The 17,238-nt window shown below is 37.7% G+C and overlaps 1 protein-coding gene across 1 annotated transcript in view; it reads left to right on the top strand.

Moving 5' to 3' along the window:
• Nucleotides 1-8,549, top strand: part of DCDC2C (doublecortin domain containing 2C) — a 35,514-nt gene extending 26,965 nt beyond the window's left edge. Inside the window, exons 9-11 of the mRNA XM_088530538.1 lie at nt 1,111-1,173; nt 2,436-2,480; nt 8,280-8,549. Coding sequence (XP_088386664.1) covers nt 1,111-1,173; nt 2,436-2,480; nt 8,280-8,549 — 378 coding nt within the window. The remainder of the gene's footprint in view (nt 1-1,110; nt 1,174-2,435; nt 2,481-8,279) is intronic.
• The last annotated feature ends 8,689 nt before the right edge of the window (nt 8,550-17,238 follow it).

Here is a 17,238-nt window from a genome sequence, read left to right as displayed (position 1 = left end):
TGCATTGGTAGAATTTTATATCTTCACTTTAAATGATACTGTCCTTGGAATGCATTTAGTTGGGTAGTTTCCACATATTTATTTTATTCATCTAATAAGATTCCCGTAATACTATGTAAGTATTGCAACATTCCTCTCTAGCAAAGCTGTTTAGTTAATTTTCTCTTTTCTGCCCTTTACCCCTTTTACCCAGTTTTCCACGAATGGTTACATATAATCCCTTTTGATAAAATCCAACATGTCTGCATTTGTCTTTGCAAAATAAACTATTTTTGCATTATACTTCTCTAAGTTTTATAACATTATTGAAAAGCAAACCAAGCATTTGGACAATGGACCAAAGATTTCTGCTTATTCTCCTCTGCTAGTACCAGTGATATCACTGTTGTGGCATGCTGAAAATACAAATTGATTGTGAACCAGCAGGAAGGGACAACTTACTTTGTTAAAATACTAAAAAAAAAAAAACTCCTTCAATCCTTGTTTAAATTCCTGTAAAATTTAACAAGATCAAAAATTACATTCTTAATGACGTGCTTCTTTAAAATAAGTGTTTTCTCACTAACCCTGTAATTAGACAAATATTAGCCTTTTCAATTTGGCAGAAAGTTATAATGCTTTTAGTCTTATAATTGTGAGATATTCCTATCATTGTTCTAATTCACTTTCAAACACTATCATTAATTCTGATTTGGCTAAATTATTTATAAAAGTCCTGAATTTCTTTGTGAATATGAAATTAGCATAATTCATTTATTTCACTACTCTGAGCCAAATCCTCCAGCTCTTGCTTAAGCAAAAATCTTGCTGAAGTGTATATTTACCCTGAAGTAAAATGAATTTTGACTTGAGTAATATCTTTAGATCAAACCTTCTATTACTTAATTTATATGTAAATGCTTTTCTGTATATATATTTTGATTCATGAATTAAATAAATCAATATTTGATTCTTTGTATTTTATCATTGAATATTAGTTAAAAATAAGCAAACAAAAGTTAGATGAAATTAATGATAAAAGTAAGAATGAAAATATTATAAGTGAGTTTTAATGAGTAGTATACAAAAGCTGTAAGTTATGAATAGCTCATTTGATTTCTATGTATGTAGATCCCAGCTGAGATCGTACAAGAGGAAGAAATTACAGCACCTAGCAGCAATGCTGTGGATGAGGTTAGATCTCCTTTTGTTTTGTTAATGTGAAAGTGTAATTATTTTCAATGTAAGCTAGATCTTTCAAGTAGAATATAAAGTATTTGCATTTGATTCTGAACATGAAACCCATTCTGGTTTTGACTAAAGGCTGCAAAGCAGACCCGTTGTGCCCGAAACCTCACTAACCCGTTTATGTCAGGACAGGCATGTGCATTATTAAAAGATGATGAAAGTCTTGTAGGATTCAATAATCAGATTCCTGTCATTATTACAGTAGTAACTCATGAAATTTCAGTATCGTTGAATCAGTTTTAACTGGAAACTTGAAATCTATTTGTCTTATCGTTTAAATACAAACACTACTTTTCCTTTTGGAGTCAAAAATGAATGTGTAGTATAACATACTCGTTTTTATCCCATTAGGTACTTGTCCTGTAAAACATGGCCTATATATTTGCTCATTCTTTAACAGCATTGGAAGAGAAGAGGCACTTTTTAAGATTCATGTTCTAAATTCTTTGTCAGAAATCCTCATTTCATATAAATTAGTAGGAGTTTTGTCTGAGTTCAGTAGGGCTAGTAAACTTATCTTGTATGTATGCTTTGATTAATCTGGAAATGATTAATGTGAAAAGCATTGCTGCTATGTCAAAATGACTCCTTCACTGAGCCATGTGTCTTTCTGTTACTTACGATAAAAGGAATGCCAGTAATCCAGTTCTTAATATATTTAATGAAACAAAAACAGAAGCAAATCTCATTTTAAAAACAGGATTTGATTATTTACTGAAATATGTATAGACTTGCACAGCGAGTGCCCAAGCTGTCCTGCAGCTTCTGAGTTGTAGCCTATCTCAAGTTGAGTCCAAAGAAAGAATTTGGCCTTCTGTACTCGTGTTATAAAGAGTGCATGCAAATTCACCAACACATATATACCCCACACAGATATATAGAAATGAAAAAAAATTGATATATCCCTTCAGAATGTTATAACCCTTGAGTACTTCTGCATACCTTGTTACGTTACAGCAAAAAAGCTTTTATGTTTTCTTGTTTCTGCATTTCTAGGAAAAACAGTACAAAGACTATAGAGATAAATACTTTAAAAAATGTATGCATAACTTGGATTTTCAATTGGAACAGTTGCATATGTGAAAGCTAAATGTTATTTATGTGTTTTCAGTGTGTGAATCCTTCAATTAAGGCAACATTGAAAATGCTGTTAATGTGACTGCAGTTAAAAATTCATTGCATTAACTGCTCTATATTTTTTGGAATAGGTTGAAGCAGATGCCTTGGCTGATTCTGAAGAACTTCCAGAAAAGGTTTGTTTAAAAGAGAAAAAGAATTAGCTGCTGTTTCTTGAATAGAAGGGTCTTGAAAAGCAAGCAGTGCTAGATTTCTGTATACAGATTTCTGTATAAAGAGTGTAGATTCATGTTAGAGTGTAGAAACAGTGTTAGAGAAAGTGCAGCAGCACTTTACTATCTGCCTGCATAAACCCGGACTATCATGAGCACATACATAGTAACTGGTGAGTACAGAATACAGTTATCTCTCAAATTGTAGGCCATATGTGTAGATAAAGACATAGTCACAATTGCCACAGCTTCCAGCCTATGTAGCAGTATGGAAGTCTGCAAAAAAATGCCTCTGGCAAGACTGTGAAAACTGCACATGGTAATAAACATAAAGTCAAATTCATAAGCAGTTGCATGCAGAGCGATAAGCGGGTTTAGATCTAAGTCTATGTGTGAAAAAACAGAACTATAATAGAACGTGATGTGACTAAAAATCAAGATTTTCTACTGGAGAGAAATCAGTTTCTATTAATTGTCTTTATTTCCCAATCAGGAATTGGGACATTTTGAATTCAAGCCTTTTTGATTCAGAACACAAGCTAAATTCAAAATGTTTCAATTAGTTTGGGACAAAAACTCATTTCCTAATTAGCTGTAGCAAGTAGAAGCTAGAAGTTAGAACTGTTGTATTCTAAAGTGACTTTGAAAATATATGTCCTTTAGTTCCTTTTTTATTTTCATTGAGTGATTTCAAGGATGCATTTTCTCATTTTACTTCATGTGACGTAGGTAATATTGGCAGGAATAGGCCCGTAATGAAAGATTCTGTTGATGATTTATGAGCAATAGTCAGACATGGGACATTTTTCATAGTTGCAGTGTCTTTGCAGTGCTAATTAAAAAAAAAAAAAAGTACAGTACTGGCTTATATTTGGCAGATAATCATCAAGCATTACTCAGATATAGTAGAAAAACAGATCTCTTGAGTAAGATTCTGCTAAGTCAGCTTTACCAATCTATATTAGATCCCTTTTAGGTGATATATTTTTCCTATATACCTTTAAGGAAAAGTTAGATAAATTGACTCTGCATGACACCTTTATTTTGTAGAAAGAGAGAGAGGATGATGAGCACATGCAGAACTCTCTACATCTAGAGAGCAGGATGGAATCCTCTACTAGAAAGATGTTAGGATAATTTTTCATTTGAGATGAGCAGAATCTGTTGTGATTGGACCTGACATAACTTTATTTTGAAATATGCAAACCAGGTTCCATTTAAACATTTGACATTTGATCATTTAGTTTCCTGAAATCAAGAAATTTTAATTTTCCATACTGAGTACCCATGAAAATACTTCACATTGCATGTAACATACCAATTTTTATTTCATAGACAGCTAATTAATAGAGTCCTATTTTGAAGTTTATTAACAACAGTGACCTTACTTTTCTTTTTCTAGGATATTCTAATGATTGTAGGTTGAATGGTTAGTACTGAATATTTGTGCAATGTGTTAGCATTTGAAAGACTTATCTTGCTTTCCTTACAAAAAGCATAGGAATTGAGAATGTGTCATTTAGGTATTTCCTATGAGCATTTCTTCTTAAGGATATGAAATGTATTAGAATACGAGCAACTGTGATGGTCTTCTGTAGGAATTCTCCTACACAAACTCAGCCACTGCTTAAGTCAAATGGATAATTATCCATTGTGAGGAGGCAACTTTTTATTAGATTTTATACATCTAGATGTATAAAGCCAGAACAGTACTTTCAGCGAAATAAAATGGTACTAATCTACTTTGAACCCAGACTTTCACTTAATCTCTAGGTTTTCCTTTTATCTAAAAAAGGCTTCACATAAAATACTAGAACAATTTGGGGGATCTTTTGAAGCTCCATATCCTGTAGAATTAATAGTAACCAAATAAGAAGGTACTTAAAAGGTTTACTGAACTTTTATTGCTTAAACATTGTAACTAGCAATTCATTTATAGCTAGACACTTTTCCTATGTCCTTCTTTTTCATTGTATTAAATTACACTTTTAGATATGAAAATATTATATGAAGAACTGTGTGGCTTAATAAATACTCATAAGATGTGTATCTATCTTAATTGTCTAGCTGATTTAAAGTTGTTGAAAGCTGAGATTCTGCACAAGAAAGCAGAAGAATCTAGTTATTCAAAGAGTCAGTGCTTGCAGATGTCAAAGTAATAGTATGGAATTGTATCCTTTGTGTACCAATTTAGGGTGGGTGCACCTGTGGATTAAATTAATCAGTTATGTAATTGAACTGAGTTATCTTAGATATTCTGCTTTAGAATAGTGCATAATAGGTGGTGATTTATTAGTAATACTTCCTTAGATTCTGCCCTTGAGTCAGCACTCTTGAGTAGAAGCTGCTATTAACTTCAGCCTAAAAGTGTACAATACAGCCAGAAGGCCAAATGTTACCAAATTATACAATATGTTCAGTGAATGAAGTTGAAAAAAATGTTTGCAGATGTAGAAATAAATAACTGGAGGCAAATTACTTAGAGTTGTGTATGAAAAAGACTTTAGTCCAGCTTCTTGCTAGAGAATTTTTATAGTGTTTTATCCATAGCATTTTTTAACTTGACAGGTCTTACAGTATTTCCTTGAAGTATTTCTGTGGCTTATCTTACTAACTTGAAGCTTTTAATTATATACAGCATTCCATAGTTCCAGTCCATGCTCAGCTGTATCTTTCACTATTCCTGTAAATAATTCTTCCTTATCCTGTGGACAAAGATCTTTTTTTGAAAAATGTGTTGGAAATTTTCACTCATTTAGTGGGAAAAATGAACAAAAAAGAATTCACCCTCTTGAACATAGTTTTGTAAATGTTTTTAGACAATATATAAAGTATCTCTATATATTTATTCTTCTAATCATTCCTCATAAATCACTTCTTACAGTTCTGAAATCATTTGATTTCTCTAGACCTTACAAAAAATGAAATCCTGATAACTTCCATTTCAGGAAGAGAAGAAATCATGGAGTGTCAAAAATATGTTTGACTTCATTCGCAGAAAGTCTGCTACTTCAGAAGGTATGCTAGCTATACAGGTGTGGCTGAGTTTAAAAGAGCTCATTTACCAACAAGTTTACAAAAGAAAATAATGCATTAGAATTCAGTCACCTGCCGTTAGAATGGCATATTTTCAGACTGTTCATATCTAGTTTAGCTTGGCTATACCAAAGCATATAGAGTAAAACTCTTCAGTCTGTGGATTTGTAATTTTATCTAAAATCTTTCAAACGTGTATATTTTGAAGAAGTTACTGAGGGAATGAACATGGATTAGATGAACAGTCACTTCATTTCCTTCATCGTGCAGAGATGAATTCCTCATGGAGATTGTCAGCCATTGTTAATATAAGATTATTTTGCACTTCTTATGTAGTAGTTAAATTGGCAGTGGCTATTTCATGACTTTGGATTACCAAATTGATTGAGAAATCATCTGTAATAGTTCTGATGAAAAAAAAAAGTATCTTCCTAAGGCCTCTTAGGAGGTATGAAGGAGGAGGTATGAATTTGATTCAAACCTTTTCCACAGAATGTGTTTATTGGTGATAGGTTAGAGCTTACTCAAAATGTAGTAATATTCAATTTGTCAGCTGATTTTAGTAAACACTTACCTTAGGATCTGTCTAAGAAAACTCAGAGTCATCTAAATTAAGTTCAATTGTATCAAGTGCAACTGAGTAATCTGATGAATGTGTTTGATGGACCAATATACTGCTGTGTACTGACAGATTGGTTTGGACTGAGAATGAGCATCCTTTGAACCTTTTCTTCTGGTTTCTTGAGAATTCCCATTATCTCATCTAAATTTGAAAAATTAACTGCTGAACAGCTAATGATCTGTTTTGGGTGAGCCTAAGCTTTCTAAGGTTTTGATATATAACTACTACTTAGTCCAAGAGCCTCGTATATTGTTCATCTCTAAACTGTGAGGATTTCACAGTGCTTTTATGCAGAAACTTCCCCGCTTCAAGGGAAATAATTATAACCTTCCTTTTTTTTTCACCTTTTTTTTTCCTTGTTACATGCCTGAAATGTGCTATAGTCACCTATCTTTTTCATGTTCATGTTCGTGTTTCTAGATAATATAAAATATATTAATATGATGCAAATACCTGTTTTGTTGTTCACTTAAGCCCTGCAGTGTGCTGGATGCAGAAGTAGAGATGCTCCTATTCTTTTCTAAGAGGCTTTGTTGTATGGAGAATGACAAGGAATCTGGAAACTTGGGATTACTAAAAAATCCCAAATCTATCATTGAGGAATTGTACAATTTTTTATAAGACATATTTCATGAGGTTTCAGTACTCAAAGAGTAGACTTTATCTATAGGCGCTGTTAGTAGGATCAGAATCAGACCCACTCTCTGCTTCTTCAGTTGCCAAGGTGCTTCTCATACCTTTTGTCCTCTTTTTCAAACACAAAAATTGCTATCAAAAGATTTAATGTCGTCTAGACAATTTTGATATTAGGATGAGATTTCCCACTTATTCCCAGTGCAGAAAACATATTTCTCCTATGAATATCTAAAAAATTATGAAAAGAGATAAGCCTCTCAAGGGATCAATTCAGCGTATAATAAGAAAGGCATCTGTGATAGAAGAATAAGCCTGTGACGTTCCTCTCTCTCTCCTTTGTGTACAGAGAAAGTCAGGCCAACTGGTTTAGGCTTTTAGAAGGCTTTTAGTTTAGCTGATGATGTCACCTCTCCTTAATTTCAATTGAAGAATTTCAAAAAAGAATTTGGGTGTGAAACAGCAATGACTATTTTGTTGGGCATTATATACATTTGCTTATAACACGGCAGTGCTCCCTCTTTCAGTTTTAGGATTATCTTGTGATAGCTACATATAGTAGCACGTAACGAGGACACGACATTAATTATTCCAAATTTGCATTCTCCGTGGATCCTGAGTACATTATGTCTTTAACTGTAGGATGTTCCTTGATTGTTACAATGTGCTTGACTATTTACTGAAGTGGAACTCAAATAAATGTATTTGAAATGAATTCCTGACTCATAACCTGATTTATAGAGTCTTCCAAGTACCTTCTGCCATATCACTCCGTAGTAGTATCTTTTTTTTTAATAATTTGTGTGCATTCTTAGTAATTCATCCCATAACACTGGACACTGCTTTTTTGTTTGTTTTTGTTTGTTGTTGTTGTTTTTCCTAATGTTTTCCTTAGCTAATCTTTTCTGCGAGAAAATTCAGCCTTTTGCTGAATTTTAGCTACATTAGCTATTCAGTTTGAGATGGGCTTGTATTGCTTTACCCCTCCTTGAGATTTATTATTTTGTTGCATTCAAGGCTTCTCAGAAATACTTTTTCAATAATGAAATGAGAGTTTATTCATTTATAGGGAAGTGGAGATACAGAATATTCTTTGTAAAGGGTACATTAACTGTGAAGAGACTGATGTATATATCTCACAAAAAAAGTTACACATATGAGAAAAATATGTATAAGATACATGTTTGATGGTCTTCTTAAAATCATATAGCATCTCGGAAATGTACTTTCAGGATTACTGCATTTTGTTCCTCATGGAATTCTGCTTCATATAATCTCTGAAGATCCAGTGAAAATACTGTATGTTTTTGTCAAAAGCCCTGCATACGCTGAGCTGGTATTCCTGCCCTTGTCTGTACTTCTCCATGCTATTTTGCGCTGCTGGACACTACATTTCATTTGTACCTTTCGTTTATGCCGGGAAGCGCTGGCGAGGAGCCCCGTCATCCCCGTGTTGTCTCCGTTTGCTGTAGTCGGCCCAGGCGGCCGCTCCTGGGTGTGGGAGGCGGCCCGTGTCCCGTGTCCGGCCGGCGCTGCGGGTGCCCCCTGGCACGGCTGTCCGGGTGCCCATGTGTTGGGAGGAATTGCGGGATGTGTCGGGAGGAATTGCGGGATGTGTCGGGAGGAATTGCGGGATGTGTCAGGAGGAATTGCAGGATGTGTCGGTTGGAATTGCAGGATGTGTCGGGAGGAATTGCGGGATGTTTCGGGAGGAATTGCGGGATGTTTCGGGAGGAATTTGAGGATGTTTCGTGCGGAATTGCAGGATGCTGTAGGCCTCACCCCTGCGCCCTGGCTGCCAGGCTGTGCTCCTCTCCTCAGTGCAGATGTGGTAGATGTTCAGTCTGTGATTTACCAGCTGTAGATGAGAGCCAATGCCAGGAATAAAAGCAGGGTGTTTGCACCCATTTCGTACCAAGGAAGCACTGTCAGATAAGCAAGCTGAATATGTCCTGGATAATTTTTTTTTTTTGCATTTAGTTATTCAAATTGTGAATGTAATACACTACGTATATGTATGTATTATGCCTTGTAGATGTATAGTGTTTTTAATTTTTTTCTTGTTTCCTTTTTAGTTTAGCTTTGTACTGAGACTGTTTTCAAAGCTGTTATCTGTGGTGCTGTTTTCATTGGCTCTGTTCAGGGAAATTGCCTACGTACCAGGCACCCAAGTGAATCAATTTTAATGCATATTAATTGTGTTATATATTATTGGTTGTTACCTTGACAAATCTGTGTAGAGGAGAAAAAAAGACTTCGACAATTTTGTAAAAGCACAAAACACTTGTATTCTCTTACTGTTTCTGGAGAAGAAAACTCATGGAAAATTATTTAAATGAAAAATTCTTGAAACAGAGGCTTCAGACTCACAGAAAGTCACAAATTCCATAAATGGTTGCATATATTCTGGTTCTGTACAATATACTAATAATGTTTTTATTGAATCTGATGATAACTAATTGTTCTTTGAGCTATGTATATTTAATACATTGGAAAGGGAATAGACAGCAGTGATCAGATCACAATGGCACTTCCTAACTATAATTTCTAGATTATTTATGTAGAATTGCAAGTTTGGCTCACAATTTTGGTTACTTTGAATATTGCTTTTGTATTACCTGTGCTTTTGCATTACCTGTCTTGGAGAGCTCTGAAAGATCCTGCAATGCACAGATCTGTGATTCACTTCTGGAGAATTTCAGATGCCTTTTATTTAACTGCAAGAAAACAACATTTCTCCCTATCCCTTCTTTCCTTGATGGTATATGAGGAACTGGTGGAAAAATAAGTTCCTTCAGTGGAATTGTATTTTCACTAAAACCTAACTCTCTTTTCCTTGATCTCCAGTTTTCACTTTTAGCAAAGATACTTATTAACTCAGAAGGAAATTAGATTTTGGTATGAATCTCTGAGATAAAATTGCATACTGAGTAAAACACCTCTGATATAAAGGTATCATAGAGACTTATTTTATTTTTTTTCTTAATTTTATTTTTAATATTGACAATACAGATGTCAAAGATCAACCTGAAAAGCCTGAGGAAGAACCTGAAGAAGAAGAGCTGAAGAACAGCTAAAGTGATTTCAAAATCTATGTCTTGTGTTATACAGGTAGGATTAGAGGATGAATAATACATTCAGCCTCTAGGCCTGAATTATAGAAAGATTTCTATGTATGTTTAACTTACTTATCACATTGAATAGTCTAACAGAAGCTAGTATGCATGCATATGTACATATGTTTGCAAGATTAGTCCTTTGGCTTCTGAAAACAAATGTTTGGCACTTCATTATTCTATGGCTCTGTCATACAGAATGTAAGAACAGTCATCTGTATTTTAATACTGGCTCCCAATTTTTCCAGTGTAGGATTTTAATGTTGCAGGCTGAGACACACTTTGCAGTAAGAAATATATTTTACTACAGGGGATTGCCTTCTACACCATCAGTTAAAATGGGGTTTTGTAAAGAAACAAGCAATAAATTGCCCATCTTCCTTGCAGAATTCAAAATGTAAATCCTGAATAAGTGCTTATATGATCTTTATTCTTTATTGGCACGTATGTATATACTTCCTCGTAAAGTTTGGTTGGTACATTTAGAAATGAAGGTATTTAATTATTTAGTGGCTGCCAAATATTGTAATTTATATTTTACATGTTGGTGATGATTAATTCTTTTTGTAATTTTCTGATGAATTATTTCTGTTTCTGCCTAATCAGCAGGCATACTGTGAAATATAATTGCACTTGAAAGAAAATTACTGTCTCATGAGATGAACAAGTTTGATGATTAAATTACGTAGAATAAAGTAATAACACTCACATACCCAAGCAGAATGACATACCCGTCCTTTGTTGTGGTTTGATGACCTTTACAAAAAACAGAGAGTCATTTTAGAAACAATCCAGTGTATTTCAAGACAGAATATATAAAAGGAAATTTAAAGAAACCTAGATAAGCAATACTCTTAGGGAACATGTAAGAATTTCACCTTTGTTAAATTAAAAATACCAACCTTGATCTGGGTTCCGCATAACATAAATCACTAAGGTTAGAATAAGCTCTTAAACCTGATAAGAAAACATATTTGCTCCTAAAGTTAATTACTAAACTTGATCAGAAATAGGCTTGCAGCCTGGCATTTATATCAGTAGGAGACAGACTTCCGTATAAACAACATGAAATGTCTGTTATTTCATAAAGACAGAAAATAAATCCCTACTTACGCGCATTTTTTGTAATGATAAGCACCAGTTTTTAGCTGTATCTTTATATAATGTACTATTCATGAATCCTAGGCTAGTCTTTTGTAAAATATAAATCCTTGATTTGTGTCCAGACCCATTCTGGTTGAGAACCAGCATTCATGAGACTGAAGATTCGAAAAATAAAAAGTTTGACAGTCTCATTCCTTCCTTGATTGTATATGACAAAGGCCTTGATTTTGTTCTAAAAACTTAATCATAAGCAGCATGTGTACGTTTAATATTAGAATGCTGTAGTGAACAAACATGTCTTGGTTTCATATTTCAAGGGCAAAGATAGATTCATGACCTCTCTTAACCCTGAAATGCCTGTTGTGGGAGGACAGCACATTGATCCATACACTCTTAAGCATTGTGAACTTCTCATCCTTTATGTCCAAAGGGCCGTGCTGTATTGTGTTCTTCCCAAAGAGGGGCAGGGGCTGCAGAAAGTGTTCTCTGGTGTAATGATCTTGTGGTAATGACTGACTTTGGCATTATGTCCAGCTGGTCTTATGTGCAGAAAATATGATAGAAATAGCTTCTCTTACTGAGTTAGATTGCTTAGCAAAAAAAGTTACACTACTCTTACACTCTATGCAAAGCAGCTGTTGTGTCTGTCTGCAGAGGTAAAGAGAACCATATTTTGTTCACTTTGATTTACACATCCTTTTTCTATAGGAAAAGGTAGGAAGAAGAGTTTTTCTGAGGAAAAGTCCCACAGAAGATAATTACAGTGGAACAGATATCTGCCATATGCTCTCCCTTCCTTAAAGTCTTCAACACTGCAGTCAAGAAACACAGGATGGAAATGGGTGACTTAAAGGGCATGTGAATAAAGCAGAGTTACCCTATTATCTTTAAAGAAGTGTTAAAATGGAGTTTTGCTTTTTTTTCACATTGGAAATGAATCATTTCTGTTCAGATGCTATCCGAAGGTGTTCTCAATAGAAGATACTGAAGTTCATTTGTTTTAGTTGTTTGCTTAGGGAGAGCTTTTGATTCCTAGGAGTTCAGGAGCTAGCTGTGTGATTCTGAGGAGGCACTAAACACTATCAATTGTAGGGAAAACATATGGGATGCACCATAACCATTTAGCAGAAACCAAAATTTTAAAATACAGAGAAACCCTCAGTTTAGCATGTTAGAACCACTATGTCTAGGAATAATATCTGATGTTACCTGTAGAATTATTACCTGTAAGCAGTTTTCTAGTAAGATAGAATTTAATTTGAATGTAGAAAAACAATAATTTGGGATATGTTATGTAATATAACGCACAGGCACTGGACTAATTAAAGGCTATGTCCCTTTATAGTGACCATTTAATATAGCTCTTAAACTTACAGTTCTGACATAGTCTTCTTATGTAGTTGTCAGAGCATGTATCCATATGCATGAAGTACAGCAGTCCTGATGCAAAGTAGAAAGCTTTATTTTTAGATATTTTCCAAATTTAACCTATATAAACGCAGATGAATGAAGATCATAGTATCATCTGTCAAATGAAGAGAGACTGAGAGAGGGGATCTTATCAGTGTGTACAAATACCTTGAGGAAGGATGTCAAAAGGATGCTTTCAGTGGTGGCCAGAGATAGGACAAGAGGCAATGGGCATAAACAAAAACACAGGAAGTTCTGAGGAAAATGTCTGATCTGTGAGGGTGACAGAGCACTGGCACAGGTTGTCCAGAGAAGTTGTGGAGTCTCCTTCTCTGAAGATATGCAAAACCCACTTGGATGCAATGCTGTGCAATGTGTCCTGGTTGTGCAGGAGGGTTGGACCAAATGATCTCCAAAGATCCCTTCCAATCTCAACCATTCTGTGATTCTGTGATCTGCAGTCTAGTCAAATTTGTATGCTACAGGGAGGTCATCTCAAGCCTTAGGAAAGAAGCAACGCATATACCATATGGATTACAGAATCATAGGCTGCTCAAAGTGGGAAAGAGCCTAAGGAGGGTGTCTAGTCACTCCTCCCTGATCAGAACAGCGTGTACCAGAGCAGGTTGCTCAGGCTTGTCTCCAACTGAGTTTTGAAAATCCTCAAGGATCTACAATCTCCAAGTAACCTCTTCCAATGTTTGACCACTCTCACACTAAGGAAAATTTCTTATAGTTAAGTGGCTTTTCCTGTATGTCAGTTTGTGCTCAATCCCTCTCATCCTGTTTCATCTCTATTCCTCCCCAACCTCCAGCCCATCAGCTATTTGTACACATTAAGATCCCCTCTGAGCTGTCTCCAGTCCCAGCTCTCTCAGCCTCTCCTCATGTGTCAGATGCTCCAATACCACCATCTTTTTGACCCTGAACAAAATAATTGAAGAAGAAGTATAAATAGGATAGCCCATCGCCATGGCACTTTTATGGGGACCACTCTCCAGAGACAGGGTTATTGCCTAGGGGAAAATGCCACATGATAGAATGTTATCAAAGAGCATTTTTGGAATATCTCAAGACATTATGGGATGATTAGGGGAGAAACCAAAGGCAGGAAAGGGGAGGGTTTGAGGTCTTTTGGGGAGGAACAAGTGTGAGAAAATAGATGTGTAAGGGCATAAAAGGACTGGCTGCATGTAAACCAGTTGCTGGTCAGTAAACTTGTTTGGCCATGCAGTCTGTCCTGTCTTCTTCTGCGTCTAATGATTTTCCTGCTTAAGGGGCTCTTTGCTGTGTGTTCCTGCATTTATGTAGAGGTCTGAGTGGCAGCCACTGGAGTCAGATCAGAGGTAAGAGGACCCTGTGTCTGCAGTGCCAGCAACCACAGCAAGTGAGGTAAGTGAGCCAGCGTGTGACTGCCAGCAAAGCCAAGCTGGATTAGCCAGTGAGTAGGTTCAATGGCCTGGGAACCAGCTATATGCCTGTGTCTAGAGATGAGGAATCAGATACCGGAGGGGCCAGGGAGCCCAGGCCAGCTGCTGGAGATAGCCTGGCATCGAAGGTTGACTGAGAGACCCCCATTTACACGTGTGAGAGTCTCTGTGTGGGAAGCAGGTGGAAAGACCAGGCATCCAAGCTGCCAGTTGTTGCTGGAGAGATCCACATTGTACGTATGTACACTTCCACTCCTGGCCTTCTTCCTGGTCTTCCAGAGAGGAGAGCAGGATGAGGCCATTAGTGCTATATGTGGTTGTGTGAATGCTGAGGGTTTCTGCTTCCTGATCTGTGTGGCCAGCTCTCTGTCTACGTATGTATGTGTTGCATGTATGTGTGTATTCATGCTTACGGGGAGCACATGCTTAGTCTCACTGCTGGTTGGACCTGGGGGTATGGAGCTGCCTCACTCCTGTCATGCTACTGGATTTGACAGCCCCTAACATCTGTCACAACGAGTATTCCCAAAAGGGCATATACAAAACTTCCCATGCGGGGAGGGGACTGATCCTTTTGGAAATGAGTTAAGAGCTATTTATCAACCCTTTGGAACATTGTGGGGGAAACTCCTGGTGCAATGGGTAACTGGATCGAGAACAATCCACTCTGCGAAGACTCAGGTGCACATCAGCTCCTGTGGGTGGAACTGCTTTATTTGAATAAAATGAAAAGTTAGGAGCACATATTCAGGTTATTTTGAAAGCAAGCAGACCACCACAAATTGAGGCCTAAATTGTAATTGCCGTGAAGGTGGTAAAAATGCAAGAGAAACAGCCAAAAAGCAGAGATGCAAAGAACAGCCAGGTTCTCTGCAAACCACTCCTCGGAATTTGAGAAATCCAGTTACAAAGAGATATGTGCAGTTCAGAAAGAGTTTTAAACTTTATTGAGTCAGGCAGCAGGACTCTGACTGCTACAGGAAAAGCTATGGGCCTTCAAGAGGAACAGAATGTGCAATATGAAACCTCATCTTCCTATGGAGGATTTGATTCTTTTGCCTCTCTCCCCAGGGTTTATTTACAGTAAATACTGTCCCAGTACCAGGACTGAGTTGGATCTGACAGTTACTGGAGCAGGGTCGGAGATGTGGCTGGGACACAGTGCCCAGGCATTGCCAGGGGTTTGCTCATCCCATGGGCCATGGACTTCCCTGGTAGGGTCCAGGAAAGAGAGGAAGGAGAGACTGGGCTGCCCTCCTGTCACCTTCACGCGCCCTCCTTCCAATAACCGTAAGGAGTTTGGATCAGAGCTATAGTCATTAGAAACTTGTGCAGGAACCAGACGGTCCCTCAGTGGGCCAGCCCAAAAGGTTGTTTATCTGGTTGCACTCATAGAGTCGGTGTCAGAGGCTTTCTTGATGGTTTCCTGCAATATCCAGGCAATATGACTTGTTGGAGGGAGGAATGTGTAATGTAAGGGAATAGCAAGGACAAGCACCTGAGCTGACCAGCTCCCAAGAGAAGTGGGACAGAAAAAGAGGGAAAAAAGAAGAGTGGAGGAGAAGTTTCAGCCCTGGAAGTGTTAGGCGATGAGTATCACTGATGAAATATATGCTTTATTTACATATTTTTATATATGAGCTTCTCTATGATGTTTCTATGTAGAGGAAGGTTTCCCCATGCGAGATCACTGCTGTCCATTTGGCAAGAGACTGGCAAACTGTAATAAAATGCATCCACACAACTACACACATTCTGGTTAAATGGCACTGGCTCCATGCTCATATTTGGTTTTATGGGAAACAAGATATTCCCCTTTCACCAGGCTCAACTGATGGAAAACTTGGGGCATTTATCAAAGCACAGTGAAATCACAGAACAGAGCCAGGCTAAGGCACTGCAGGCTGTAGGTGACATCGCTGTCCCCAGCTCTGTGATGTCACCGCTGCTATAGGAACTGTCAGACAACGCACCTGGCAGTCGGGGAGCATGGACAGATGAGAGAGGAAGCAACATCAGCGCTGGCAGCAGCTCAACCAGCAGAAGGGAACTGGTTCTTCATGGTCCTGGGAAAGACTCTGCTTCCAGTGTGAGGAGCCCAAGGCAGCTGGGTGGTGCCAGCGCGGCAGGCGTGTGCGCAGGGGACATCCGCCACCCACCCAGCTGGGCACAGGGACGAGGAACGTGAAGTGATGTTCTGCTAATGTCACCAGCTTGAGCAAAGAAGCCAAACAGTCACCAGCAACAACAGCTGCTAGCCAGTGCGGGAACATCTCTGAACCTTGAAACAAACTTCACCTGCAGAATCTGCGGAGCAAAGAGGTAGTTGTCGTAAGGGAGGCAAGATAAGATACGTACCTATAACCATACTAAAGGCGGCAAGGTAGTTCAAGGGCTGAAGGAGTGGCCTGTCCTTTCAACCAGGGCTCGTTGTGCACCAGTTCAAGAAGGACTTCCCAAATAGGCCCTTGTTTCCAGCCTATTGGGGCCCACTCGGGTGCTCACTAACATAATAGTGACCAGTCCCCAAGCCATGCCAGAGGGACTTCACTAACGTGCTCCAGTGACCAAGCAGCAGATAACAGCAATATAAAGTCTCATACTGTGTAAATAAAGTCCATCCTTTGACTGTTCAAGTGGCAGGCAAAGCTTTGCCAGTAGAGCCAGCAAGTGCAGACACCAGTTTCTGTGAGCAAAATCACATTGCCAAAGGTGAGTGAAGCTTCTGCAGCCAGCACACAACCAACCCGAATACTAAGGAACCACTCCTAAAGTCATAGCTAGAGAAGCCTAATAAGAGCAAAGACAACCCAGATTCCAAGGAAATTTCACTCTTTTGAGGTAAGATGGCTAGTCAAAGCAGTAGCAAGCAAGAAGAAAAGCAAATAAGTCATCAAGGAAAAAAGTCAGATGATAGTTCTGGAAGCAAGGCTCTAACCGTTTCTGCAATGGTGTCTGTTGCTTCAGACATGATGTTCTCTTTGCTGGAAACCATGCAAGTACAAAAGAAGGGAGGTAAAAAAATGCCAGCTTGTGTATTTCTGCAGAAAATTGTCCTGGAACACACCAAGGAAGTCATATCTGACCTGATAGACTCGACCATGAAAAATCTGCACAGTGTCACTGGAGTGCTCATGAAAGACACTGACTTTATATCAACACTGAATAAGAATCTGTTCAATGTAGGAAGCCTGAAAGCTGCTGAAATTTTGGATGCAATGGTGAGACGCCTGCTTAGGGATTTATCAGATGATAGAGGGCCTGCCGCTTCTCAAAGCCTAGCATTTACAGCACTTAAAGCTAGGTCCCAGTCAGATGTAAAATCTCAAGGCATGAGAATTTCAGCAATGAAGGGTGAAATGCATAATCTA

Source organism: Tinamus guttatus, unplaced genomic scaffold (assembly GCF_059628265.1).
Source record: "Tinamus guttatus ecotype Peru unplaced genomic scaffold, ASM5962826v1 Tinamus_guttatus_pri_ptg000383l, whole genome shotgun sequence".
Lineage (NCBI taxonomy): Eukaryota > Metazoa > Chordata > Aves > Tinamiformes > Tinamidae > Tinamus > Tinamus guttatus.
The sequence above is the reverse complement of the archived record's forward strand: the minus strand, read 5'-3'. Positions and strand labels throughout refer to the sequence as shown.